We start from the raw sequence: 14,079 nt of genomic DNA on the forward strand, positions 1-14,079 counted from the left end.
GTTTTATGAAGTAGAGATTTGAAATCCCATAATGTACAGAGTCTGAATACAAATTCAATCCTTTCATGACAAACTCACACATTCCAGTCACTATGAGAGAATCAGACCTGCTTTTATTGGCATTTATCACACAAACATATAAAAATCATTTAATTTAATATAATTGTTATTCAAAATGAAATATCAAAATAAAACCAGCTTTAAACATACAGACCTTGACCAGCATAAATTCAACAAAGATTACTATATGAAAGCAAAGGCATACCCTGAGATGGAGACTTTCCCTTATTTCTAAGACACCACACAACAACATAAGATTTGACAGTGACTGATGAAATGAGCAACAAATGAACGGAGCAAATATAAAACGTAATATGAAAGAGATACACAGAAGTCACACAGACAGGTTTCTATTATGAATCTTTAGATCATGATGTCCAAAGAAGCCTAAAATGTTAAAGGTCAAGCTTTTAAATCATTCAGCAAAAGATTCAGTTATTTCAGATAATAAACTCAGAAAACATTATATTTATAGATATATATTTTATATATTATATAGATATATTTTAGATATAACACAAAACGACTAGGATTGCATTACATTTTCAGTTATGTTTCTAGCACCATGTTCTATTTAATACTACATATAAATGTGTGTGGAAATTGTACAGAACAGTAATACTCTCTTGTCAGACAAACTAATAAAACCATGCATAAGTGCTTGAATATTGATCACTATGGACATCAAAACAACATTATTTTAATCAATGAAATTACTCCTTTTGAAAAGGTCATAGTACAAAAAAAAAAACTTTCATCCTTCAAAAGCTGGTTGAGGCTTGGTGCATATTTTTAGCTGGATTTAATTTCCACCTTCAGTGGAATTGGACGGACATCTGATCACCGCACGCAAAAAAATGCAAAACGTCGCTCTCATATTACAGAGCCATTAACTGAAACACAAAAACAAGAGAAACAAGAGGAACATATCAGATACGATCAGGAACTCTAAGTAAAAGGTCTTCTTGAGATGTCGAAATTCTCAGTCTGAAAAATTGTCCAAAACTAACATTAAATAAGACGATTTGGATGACAAGACTGGTATCACTTCTCCCAAAAGTCTGCATTTGAGGACGTTCTTAGAGGGTTTATTTTAAATGGCCAAACTGACAATCTGAGCACCAGTTTGGACAGTAGTGTCACAAACCCCCAAAATCAAGAGTCAGCAAAAACACAATTTTATTATGTTGCACATAATGGTGCAAACAGCATCTTACCCGATACTGGATTTCCCCTAATGGCAGTGAGCCCAATTAAACACATATGCAAAATGTTTTGATGATGAAAACACATTTTTTCATCTTCAAAGTCTCTGTTACATAGTAAATCGCAAATGCTCCGCTTATTATATCAGCTGTTTGTAATACTTGCCATTTTGCGTTTGACGACGACGAATCACAAGAACAGCTCCGATCACGACCAACAGCAAAACAGCAACAACAATTCCGACCATAACATATCGAGACCAATTCTGTGCTGTAATGAGAAAAAGATTAACCAGTTATCAATTTTATCAGCATTTCTGAGTGGCGTTTGCACATTTCTATTTTGTTTGTCAGTTTTAAAATACACCAATATTAAGTTCACTCAGTTGTTCTCACAGCACTGGCTATTATTAGCCTACATTAAAACTCTTCAAATACTCACAACAGACAGAAATAAAGAATCTCTTGAATATTGTGCGTCGGTTGCCGGTGATATCCAGGTGATAAAGTCCAGTGTGTTTAGTTCTGATGTGCCTGATGGTCAGAGATCCGGTCTTACTGTCCAGCTCCAGTGTGCCGCTGTATCTCCCATCAGCTCCATCCAATGTAGTGAAGACCTTTGTCCCTCTATCGATTTTTGCTATGACAGAGTCTCCATGCTCAGACCTCCATACGATCACGTCATCTGTGTGTATTTCAGGAACACCAGATTCTAGCGTGACAGAAGTTCCCTCCATCACAGACAGCCTGTTCTCTCCATCTGTCTCAACATTAAAACACAGGAGAACTTTCACAGACAGCAATTAAGCAATTGCAATTAATACATTCCCCAGGAATCGAATCCTAAGCAGACACTACTCGACACCGCAACACATGAAAAAAGGATTTGCAATCTTCTTAATTTTAAAGGGATAGTTCACCCAAAAATGAAAAATCTGTCTTTAATTACTCACCTTCATGTCATTCCAAACCTGCAAGACCTTCGTTCATCTTCGGAACACAAATACATATATTTTTTATGAAATCCGAGAGCTTTCTGACCCTACATAGACAGCAACGCAACTGACACGTTCAAGGCCCAGAAAGGTAGTAAGGACATCGTTAAAATATTCCTTGTGTAAAATAGTCGTTGTGATACTGCAGCGAAGACGGACATGGAAAAGATGAAATTGTTGAATAAAGTCGTTATTTTTGTTTTCTTTGCACACAAAAAAAAGTATTCTCGTAGCTTCGTAAAATTACAGTTGAACCACTGATGTCAAATGGACTATTTTAACAATGTCCTCACCACCTTTCTGGGTCTTCAACGTGACAGTTGCATTGCTGTCTATGCAGGGTCAGAAAGCTCTCAGATTTCATAAAAAAATATCCTAATTTGTGTTCCGAAGATGAACGCAGGTCTTATGCGTTTGGAACAACATGAGGGTGAGTAATTAATGACAGAATTTTCATTTTTGGGTGAGCTATCGACATTTCCGTGAAATTTCATATGCAAAAAAAATCCACTGTCTATTAGCCTATCGTCAATCGTAGGCTATACAAACGCATGAAGCACATTTCACACAGAAGTCACTTTTGAGCCAAGAGGCTTTCTTGAACATGAACTTAAACCTGAGTCAAATTTGTTTTATGAACATTTACCCTGACGCGAAACTCCCTATTGCGTGGATTCCATATTGGAAAGAAGTGATTTCGCCATCAAAATTTCACAGAGCAACGGTAAATGTGACTGTACATGGAATGTGTTTTTTTTGCGGAGCCCCTAATGGGACATATCTTTTAGTGCTTTTGGGAAAGAATGCAAATGTTATGCGAGAGAATGAAAATAGATTTTTTTTTTGTCATCGTGTCTCCTTACAGCAGTGATGGCGACACGCTACAAGCTAAGTAGTACTACGAAGCCGCCAAATTAGATTTAATTAAACATCATATATAATTTCCTGATGGTTCAGCTATCCTGAGATAACAATGATGAAAAGCCACATTACAAAAAAGTCCTTCTCCCAAGGCATTATCTTCTAAATACAATGACCAACATTTTAAACCAATGACAACACAAACATAAGATTTCTGAGAACATGTGATTAAAACGACATTTTAACCGATTTTGATACTGATCCAAAGATCCTTAATGAATTTCACTATTGCAGCGACTCACCAATAGATGTCACATTGAATGTCTTGTGCGTGGTGTATCTGCTGCTGCTCTTGCTGATGTTGATTTCATAAAGTCCAGAGATTTTGGGTTTGACGTTAGTAATGATGAGCGATCCAGTCTGATTGTTCAGATGCAGTCTGTATCTGAATCTCCCATCAAGAACATCATATGTAGAGAAGATTCCGGCGGTCTGATTTATTTCAGCTATGAGCGTGCCTTTAAACTTCCAGGTTATCTGATCTTCTCTCCGTATTTTAGATAGACCTGAGGGTAGAACGACAGAGTCTCTCTCCATCACCGACACGACCTTCACGCCATCCGACGCCAAATCAAGCACACCTAATGAACAGAAATGTTTCTGAGAGTCAGCAAACACGTTCACCTTGAGTCTGAAACTGCACCTAAATATCTGACGCGCTCACCACTGATATTGAAGGACTTTTTTGATGACCCTCTGGCACTGTTGATATCAAGTTCGTAAAGTCCGGAGTCTGCAGTTCTGATGTTTCTGATCTTGAGATCTCCAGTCTGATTGTCCAGCTGCAGCTTGTCTCTGAATTCCTCAGTAACATTAGCCTGTACTCTCTTATTGGAGTCACTGTTGACTCTAGCAATGAGATATCCTTCAAACCTCCACTCAATCAAACCCCGGCTCTGTATTTGAGTAACTTCCGTCTGTAGAGTGACAGAATCTCCCACAATCACAGACACTGACTCCACAATATCGGTCTCAACGCCAGACACCACTGCAAAACACAGAAGCAGTCATTTACAATAAAATCCACATGCAATATTAAAGCAGAAATGAACACTACCCATAAACTAAACCACAGGTGTCAAACTCAGTTCTCGGAGGGCCACAGCCCTGTAAAGTTTAGTTCCAACACACATACCATGTAGATTTCAAATAAGCTTAAATGACTTGATTAGCCAGATCAGACGTGTTTAATTAATGTTGAATCTGTGCAGGGCTGAGTTTGACACCCCTGACTTAAACCATAGGCATAGACCACATATTTACTCCAAATAAAGTCTAGATAAATCTCAAAGATGTTGGAAATGACATGTACCTCAATTTCAAGTGTCATAGCATAGGGTCTGAATACTTGTGACATTTCATGTTCTTTTTAAGAAATTGGCAAAGTTATTATCACATAGGTTTATGGAATGTAGATTCATGTGGGGGAAAGCAATTTAATAATATTCAACATAACAAAAGGTGTTGGAACATTTAAGATTTTGTCAGATATACAGACATTTAAAAAAAAAATAATAATAACAATAATAGGCTAAAATTAGGGGCTTAAAGACCCGGAAGCCACCAAACTTCCTAAAAACACGTAAATCGAACCGAACCGAAAGCTTTGAATCGTTTCAAATAATATAAGAACAATTAAATAAATACTACAACTTACCGTTTACCAATAATAGGAACATACCAATTAAACCAAGGTTCTTCATGCTGAGTTTAGCGATGACACCGAGGATCCAGCGAGTAATGAGCAACTTTAATGAACAGTCGCGTAGAGGCTTGAGTTATTAGGAACCACGTGATAGAGGCAATATTTGATATGATTGATTGTTGTTGGTGTTTAGTGAGGGGGCGAACACGCTTGAGGGGGTGATACAGCAAAAGTGTATATACAGTACATGAGATCTAAGTGAAGAAGTTTCCTTCGTTTAGAAATGTTTTCTCTTTTGATACTGTATGCATATTGTTCAGTTTACTGCTGTTGTAAATGTTAACAGCTTGCAGGAGGCGCTGTTGTCGCATCCACAACTTGGATATAATCAAACTAGTCGTTTTTTTAATTTTTATTATGCAATAGAAGAACAACAAAGACAAGTAAGAGCAAAAGACAATAAGGGTTACAAACAATACTCCAAAGCATACTATGTTAGCTTATAAGACTTACACCATGAAAGAGTCTTACATGCAATAGAATTATTAGAGTTTCTTAAAGAGTTTACATGCACCAAAATCTTTCCTGAAAATAAAAAAGTAGGGAGTTTTCTTTGAAACTTTACACTTATGCATGTAAAATTTAGCAAGATATAGCAATAGATTAATAATAAATGTACAGTGAGAAGGGTCTAAATTCAAAGAGTAACCAATTTTGGGGGTTATACAAAAGTTTGGATATAAATATTTGTTAACAAAATTGGAAAAGTCAACCCAGAACACTTTAGAATAAGCACAGTCCCAAAACAAATGATCGATTGTTTCTTCAGACTGAAGGCAAAAGGAGCAACTGGGGGAAATACTATTGTTAAATTTAGCAAGTTTGTAATTTACCGGATAACAATTATAGATAATTTTGATAGAGACTTCAACAACTTTATTAGATAAGAAGAATTTTTGTCGAAGAAGCCAAAACTCTTCCCAATCTATATCACTAAATATGTTATTCCAAAAACTCACACAAGCAGGTAAAGAAATCTGAGATCTATTAATAATTGAGCGAATGTCTTTGTTTGACATGGTATTGAGAATACTTTGGTCAACGTTTTCTTTTTTTTTTTTAAATAATGTTCAGTACACTTCATGTGGCGTAATGTAGCATTTTCTCAAAAAAAAAAAAAAAAAAAAATTTAATTGTATATATATATATATATATATATATATATCATACCTAAAACGCTAAACTATAAATAAAACATTTCAAAGCGATATTCATCTGTCATTACAGTTACATTTTAGTCCAACTTAGTGCTGAACAGGTCTGAAGTCACTGATTATATGGAAAATATACAAATATTTGTATTCCGAATGCAGTTTCAGCAATTTAGTTGGTAAAGACGCTTGTTAATTCAGCCTAACATAAGTTAATACAAGTTGACTCCTGGAATTTGATGTTTGATGTCAACTCAAAACAACACTTTGATGCTAATAAATGTCTAAAATGCTTATGCTTATAGCTGTTAAGATTGTTATTGCACATTTTAAGCCACATATAGCCTCTTTGTGTCTTTAAAATAATTTGCCATTCAATAAAAAAAAAAAAAACATGAAAATATATGAATATTAAGTAATTTCTCCTGTTGTTTTTAAATGCCAAGTTTTTATTAAATGCCACACATATAAACACAAATTGCAATGAATAAATAAAAAACACAGTTTTACGCAAATTTTGAACATTCCATATATAGCACATTTCAAAATGAATATTAAATACACCCTAGCCAAAGGAATATATATAAAAACAAGAACAAAAAAGCGAATTATATGGATTTACAATTTGAATTATCACGAACGGTCATCTTATATTGTATTAGCAAGTCACGGCGTCTCTCATTTACACCTTTCCTGGATGTGATGATGTCATAAACTACAATAGCAACAGTAGCCACGCCCACCACAACAGAGACAGCCAATCGGGCGAGAGCTTCAGAAGCATGACAGCAGAAGGCACAATCTGAGAAAACAAAAGAACAACATTTTACATTTGTGAAAGATGAACAGCAAATCATGCACTAAACTGTTGGCATGCATAGCCTTTTTCCACAAGATGCTAACATACCTGAACATGGCCGACAGAGATCAGTGATGTTGACATATCTAGTCCAGTTGCTGATGGGATTGCTCACCACACAGCTGTAGGAATCATCCAGACACTCCAGACGTAAAGACAGACTGTTGTTGAGATCAGACGCACTGATGCTGGACAATAAACTGTTTCCTTTGTACCAGGAGAGAGTCACATGACCCACATTCACCACTGAACACACCAATAAACAATATGATGAAGAATTTTGTGGGGAGTCACCTATAATGACAGGAACGGGCAGACGAGCTGAAAACATGAGAGAATAAACAGCAAGTGTCAATTATATATGAAAAATGGTATTATATAAACAAAGCAAACTGCAAACCTCTACTCACCATAGACAGTAACATTAAATCTATATATAATCTTTATCTTGCTGCTGATGGTTACTTGATAGACTCCAGCATGTTGAGTTGTGATGTTTGTGATGGTCAGAGATCCAGTTTGATGATCCACCTTCAGTCTGTCTCTGAATCTCTTATCTGGACCATCATCTATTATCGAGATATCGTTGGCCGCTTGATCGATTTTCGCAATAAGAGGCCCATTAGTTTTAAAGTTCCACGTGATCAGATTGTCAGATTGTTTATCGGTAACACCAGAGTCTAGAGTGACTGAATCTCCCTCTGTCACTGACACTGACTTCACTGCATCTGAATCACCAAACACACCTGGAGAGCAAGTTTTGGTTAAATATTAATTTATGTATAAGCAGAAAAGAGTTCCACACAAATATCATTTTATAGCTCTTTTATAAAGTCTTACTCGTTAGACATCAGACTTGAATCTATCACAAGGATGAATTAAATTAATTTATAATGTTTTACTTTCTATTCATCAAACAATCCTGAAAAAAGTATCACGGTTTTCACAAAAAAATAACTGTTTTTAACATTGATAATAATCAGAAATGTATCTTGAGCGGTAAATCAGCATATTAAATGATTTCTGAAGGATCATGTGGCACTGAAGACTGGAGTAATGATGCTGAAAATTCAGCTGCGCATCACAGGAATAACTTACGTTTTACAATATATTTAAATATATATAAAAAAACAGTTAAGAAACTATATATAAGAAAACATCACAATAACATTCACATCATTACTGTTTTTACTGTATTTTTGCAACAAATGCCTTAGTGAGTAGAGACTTCTTTCAAAAACAAAAATTACAAAAATCGTACAAATCCTACATCTCAAACTAGCTCTTCAATTGGATTTAAAGCACTTTTCATCTAACAATATAAGCCAGAGCACATCTGTCTGATTTCTAAATAATTCATCCGCTACCATAAAGCATAACATGTTTAACTTACCGACCAGACAGCAACAGCACAAACAGAACAAAACTAATCTGTCGAACATTTTCCTCAACAGTTCAGCGCTCGGAAATAATACCACTCAAGGTGCTCGAGGTTAAAACACTGAAAGCCTGTGGTTTGCAGACAATAGAAACAAGTTCTAATCCGCTGCATCGTTTCTCTCCTCCCTCCACAGATACGACAGCTAACCTGAGCATGCAAAATCACTGACATGAGAGGTTTCTTATTGATGAAAACAGTCATTTACAAGTCATGGAGAATTCAAAGAAGCTACTTTTACTGGTCAAAGCACAGACACCACAAATGAATACATTTACGGTTCGCCAGACTGTTTAATGTGGCTCGCAGGTGGCTTAAGTGCATTTACACCAACCTCAATCCAGCTAAACAATGTGCCTTGTGCTCAGACATTGTTGATGCTTATGAGCCTATAAAGTGCTGACTTGCATGATAACAATGAGATTTCTCTTACACTCATCCACGTTCATTCAGTTTATTTTATTTTACAATAAAATCTTTGGTTTAACTCATCTTAATGTGATTATGAAGCTCATGTGAAGAACAAGTGGGAAACTCCAAAAGGGAAGTGCAAATGTGCTTTTGCTGCGACTGTGATTGAACGCAAGCAATGCTTGAACTCAGTCGGGTGTCAAAATGAAACCTGTTATTTGACGTCCGATCTGGAAAACAATGTGGTTTGATGTCGAAACGGTAGATTCTGCTGGACAAGCAGCATGTGCATGTGATGACTGTAGGTGTGAAGATTGCATCTGGGCTTTTTGTTTTCTTCTTGGTTCCTGCTGATATGACGCTCACAAAAAATGAACTATCAAAGCAAAATGTTGACATTCGAAAGCATATTCCTTTGTGAAACATTCAAATGCCGTATATTCTTTGGATTAAGATTAATCTTGTTGTCCATGACTTTCACATTATGTAACAGTGTGATATTTCAGTAGAACTTAGCAAAGGTCATTTCTAAGAACCTTGTTATCACACCTAGATCCCACATCCTGAAGAAGACTTTCTTATTGAAGACATAAAGCACATGTTGTTGGTGAGTATGTGTGTCAATGCTTGTGAATGTTTAAAATAAGTAAATTGAAGGAAAACATCTAATGACTTGAACTTGCACTATCTATGATATGACGCAGCTGTTCACTGGTTGTTAACAGATGTTCTCTGGTTGTTAAGGTTGTCTTTAGTTCTCATCTGTTTTGGAGAAGTAAGTGGAGAAACATTTATGGAGAGAGATATTTTTGCCTACAGATTGGTGTAATCAAGACATTGAATAGCAAGGACTAATGAGGCTATGCTAACCACCTAAATCCTTATTCTTATTTCGTGTGTAAAATCAGAATTCACTTCTCATAGGCTATAACCATACTTTTGATCAATTGGGTGTGCTACGCTCTCAGAAAAAAGTACATATGCAAAAACTGTACACTGTAAAAAATGATTGTGATTTTAACAGTAAAAGACTGTAAAAATGCTACAGTAAAAACCGTAAGTAAGTTTCCATATATACGGTGAATAAATGTAATTACATTTAATGTAATTTTACAGTAAAATACTGTTAAAAATACAGTTTTTGGAAGTGAAAAAGAAAAAGCCATTGTATAATTTACAGTGAAAAAACTTAAATTGACACTCCCAGAATTCCCTGCATGACTCTTCATATTTGATGTTTTTTTGTTGAAATAACTATGTTTCTTCTTAGTTTTTTTCTTATTAGTTGTGTACATTAGGGTGTACATCTTACATCTAATGTTGTTAAATTAATGTGTATTGCATTATTTCAGTATCATGTGTGTCACCATGATGGGGTTTAGTGTTTGTGTGAATGACACTGTGCACCTTCTATATATAAGTATTGCCCTCCTCAGCTCGTAGAAAAGCTGTTTGTGAAGAGCTTTGTTTCATCATGTGACTTTCTCATCACCACCTGTTTTTGGTGGTTATCAGTGCATTGCAATGGTTCAAAACAGATATTAACACTTCAGTATGTTGGTTTATTAACATTACATCAGTTAATCAAATACGGTATTTTATTGTGAATTTAAGTTAAGTCTGTAAAACCTAAAATGTTGCTACCATATTTTTTATGGTGAAGTTCTGGCAACCACAGCTGCCGGTATTTTACCGTAAATGTCACAGATTTTTTTACAGTGTACCTTTAAGGGCTTGTCAGGGGGTAGTACTTTATTTACCCCTAAAAGTTTCATATAGTACTTTTTAGGGGTAGACAAGGTACAAAGATGTCCTGTAATAGTATAGCCCCATTGCTGTTGTACCCCTAAACGTATCTTTTTTTTTGCACATTTTGTCTCTATAAACAGATCTCACAGCAGAGCAGCGAATAAGCCAATTATAGACACTGGTAAACCAATAAACACTGCTGATGTCATTTAGAAAATTACATTTAAAGCTTTCGAAATAGCAGCTAAATAAATATTCTTTCATCTTTGGCACAGACTTTTCGTATTGGTCGTGAAGCATCACCATTAGGCCTACCTCATCACGGCACCCCAGTACCAGAGCTAGTCGGAACTCATTTGTTCTATAATCTGAGATAGAGAGAAAATTTTTTTTCAAAGTACAAGAAATGCAGTCATTAAACAAAATAGCCACATTAATATATTTTCACAAAAAAAAAACATGTTTGCGGTGCTTAATGTGCAAGACGCTCGAAGTAGCCTACTAAACTAACCTAATAAAGTTTATACATAAACAAATACATACATTTATTCATCCACTCTATGCGGGAGAGCCACACAGATACGTGAACACTGAATTCCATTCACTTCTGCATCTATTTGTGCCTGAAATGACACATACGTGCAAAATTATGCCAAAATGCATGTCTCTGCAAGTATCCTTGTAAACACAGTTATGCTTATGGTTTAGGTGAAGGTAAACAATTGAGAAAGAAAATGGATGTGTAACAGTAGCTATATTGGTTCACCGCAGTTTAATGTTCCTGCTGCTTTCTGTGCGATGAATGTTAATCAAACAACAACACACATAGAGAAAAATCACGTTTGTACCGTTGTGCTCAAAATTATTTGGTAAATATGATCAAAGAAGGCTGTGAAAATAAATCTGTATCATTAATCCTCTTGATCTTTTATTTAAAAAAATTTACAAAAACCTAACCTTTCATAGGAGAATAAGAATTTAAAATGGAGGGAAAATCTCATTATGAAATAAATATATTTTTTCTCTCTAATACACATAATCATACCCTTTATTCAATACTTTTCCCAAGATAACAGCTCTGAGTTTTCTCCTGTAATGCCTGAAGAGCTTGGAGAACACCTGATAAGAGATCAGAGACCATTCCTTCATCCAGAATCTCTCCAGACCCTTCAGATTTCCAGCTGCATGCTGATGCTTCTCCTCTTCAGTTCACCACACTTATTTTCTATAAGGTGCAGCTCAGGGGACTGGGATGGCAATAGCAGAAGCTTGGTTTTGTTCTCAGTGACCCATTTTTGGTTTGATTTTGATGTTTGTTTGTGGATCATTGTCCTGTTGGAAGATCCAACCATGGTCCATTTTAAGATTTCTAGCATGGACTGTCAGTTTTAAATTTTTTATCTGTTGGTATTTGACAGAATCCACGATGCTGTCAGTCTGAACAAAATATCCAGGATCTCTTTGACAGAAAAATAGGCCCACAACATTAAAGATACAGCAGTATATTTCATTGTACACATGGGGTACTTTTTTACTCATGTGTGCACCAAACCCATCTTGAGTGTTTGCTGTTAAAAAGCTCATTTTTAGTTTCATCTGACCAAAGAAGCCGGTGCCATTTGAAGTTCCAGTCAAGTCTAGCATATGAATATGCTGGAGTTTGTTTTTGGATGAGAGCGTGTTTTTTCTCTAGATTTTTCTTGAAACCCTCCCCAGCAACATTTGGTGATGTTGGGGCTGTTTGATTTTTTTTTTAGGCTTTCTGACCCGAGACTCAACTATTTTCTCCAGTTCTCCAGCTGTGATCTTGCTCAGAGTCTTTGGCCACTCAGACTCTCCTCCTCGCCACACTTTAAGAAAAAATAGACACATCCTTTTCCAGACAGATTTGTAACACCTTTAGCTGATTGGAACCTCTTAATTATTGCCCTGATGCTGGAAATGGGAATTTTCAATGCTTTAGCTATTTTCTTACAGCCACTTTCCATTTTGTGAAGTTCAACAATCTTTTTGCTGCACATCAGAAATATATTCTTTGATTTTACTCATTGTGATGGATGATTAAGGGAATTTGGCCTTTGTGTTCCTCATATTTATATTCCTTTGAAACAGGAATATAAATATGCTGGATAATTTCATGTTCCTAGTCACCCTGGTGTGATACAAAATGCAAATATGAATGGAAATATACTCCAGAGATATTTTAATCATAAGAATTTCTAGAGGTACTAATAATCGTGGCCGTTGTGTATAAGAGAAAAATATTTATTTCCTAATGTGATTTCCCCCCACTTTCAAAAATATGAGCGACAGGGACTATGCCGAATTGGTTAAGGAGGAGAGTTTTATTATTATTTTTTTATTTTTATAAAGCTTTTGATTCTCTTGAGCACAAATTTATTTTACATTCTCTGCACAAGTTTGGCTTTAGTGACGTCCTTTGCAAAACTATCCGCACGTTATATAAAAATGGTACCTGCTCAATTAATCTTAAATCTGGTACCTCTCCTAGATTCGAAGTGTTCAGAGGAGTTCGCCGGGGTTGCCCGGTCTCACCATACCTGTTTCTAATAGCATCCCAGCTCCTCACCTCTTATTTGTTGAATAGTAGTTTACAAGGTATCAATATAGCTGATAATCATATTCTCATGAGCCAGTTAGCAGACGACACCACTCGCTTTCTAAAAGATGATTCACAGATCCCTGTTGCTATTGATTATATTAAAGTGTTTTATAAAGCCTCTGGCTTAACTTTAAATCTAGATAAATGTGAGCTGCTTTGCCATAAAGTTCTGCTCTGCCTCTTCCCTTTATAATATCCCTGTTAAATCTCATGTATGTTACTTGGGTATAACTATTTACAAAGATGACAATATTAGAAGTAGATTAAACTTTGATACAGTAGTTGCTAAAGCTAAGAAAAAATTAAATTCCTGGCTCCAAAGGGACTTATCTTTTAGAGGAAGGGCACTCCTTGCCAAAGCTGAGGGTATTTCAAGAGTAACCTATCACGGTCTCTCTTTGTATGTGGGTAAGTCTATCTGTGCTGAGGTCGATAGAATGCTTTTTGATTTCCTTTAGAAACACAGAAGACACTATATCAAACGGCAGCTGTGGTTTTATCATGTTGATAGCAACGTTTTAGGTTTTAACTTAAATTTACAGTTAAATACCGTAATTTCATAACTGATATAATGTTAATATACCAAACTATTGAAGTACTGAAATCTGTTTTGTACCTTTGTAATACACTGATAACCACCAAATGCAGGTGGTGGTGAGAAAGTCACATGATGAACCAAAGCCCATCACAAGCAGCTTTTAAATAATATCATATATAGAAGGTGCACAGTGTCATTCACACAAACACTAAACACCATCATGGTAACACACATGAAACTGAAATAATGCAATAAACATTAATTTAACAACATTAGGTGTAACACACAACCCTAATATACAAAACTGATAAGAAAAAACTAAGAAGAAACATAGTTATTTCAACAAAAAAACCCATCAAATTTGAAATGTAACGCAGGGAATTCTGGGAATGTCAATTTACGGTTATTCACTGTAAATTATACG

The 14,079-nt window shown here is 35.6% G+C and overlaps 2 protein-coding genes across 2 annotated transcripts in view; both read right to left on the bottom strand.

Moving 5' to 3' along the window:
• Window positions 1-933: 933 nt before the first annotated feature.
• Window positions 934-4,910, bottom strand: LOC107571321 (uncharacterized). The gene is made up of 6 exons (XM_016257636.1): window positions 4,839-4,910; window positions 3,846-4,169; window positions 3,424-3,762; window positions 1,708-2,025; window positions 1,432-1,536; window positions 934-953 (listed from the first exon to the last, which is right to left on the bottom strand). Exons 1-6 carry the CDS (start codon window positions 4,882-4,884, stop codon window positions 934-936), a joined length of 1,152 nt encoding a protein of 383 aa, XP_016113122.1. The 5' UTR covers window positions 4,885-4,910.
• Window positions 4,911-6,336: 1,426 nt separating this feature from the next.
• The window catches only part of LOC107571323 (SLAM family member 9-like), a 32,933-nt gene continuing 25,190 nt past the window's right edge, over window positions 6,337-14,079 (bottom strand). Inside the window, exons 2-4 of the mRNA XM_016257638.1 lie at window positions 6,945-7,217; window positions 6,724-6,839; window positions 6,337-6,342 (exon numbers count right to left, since the gene is read on the bottom strand). Coding sequence (XP_016113124.1) covers window positions 6,337-6,342; window positions 6,724-6,839; window positions 6,945-7,217 — 395 coding nt within the window. The remainder of the gene's footprint in view (window positions 6,343-6,723; window positions 6,840-6,944; window positions 7,218-14,079) is intronic.

Source organism: Sinocyclocheilus grahami, unplaced genomic scaffold (genome assembly GCF_001515645.1).
Source record: "Sinocyclocheilus grahami isolate Dianchi unplaced genomic scaffold, SAMN03320097.WGS_v1.1 scaffold1580.1, whole genome shotgun sequence".
In the NCBI taxonomy this organism is placed as follows: domain Eukaryota; kingdom Metazoa; phylum Chordata; class Actinopteri; order Cypriniformes; family Cyprinidae; genus Sinocyclocheilus; species Sinocyclocheilus grahami.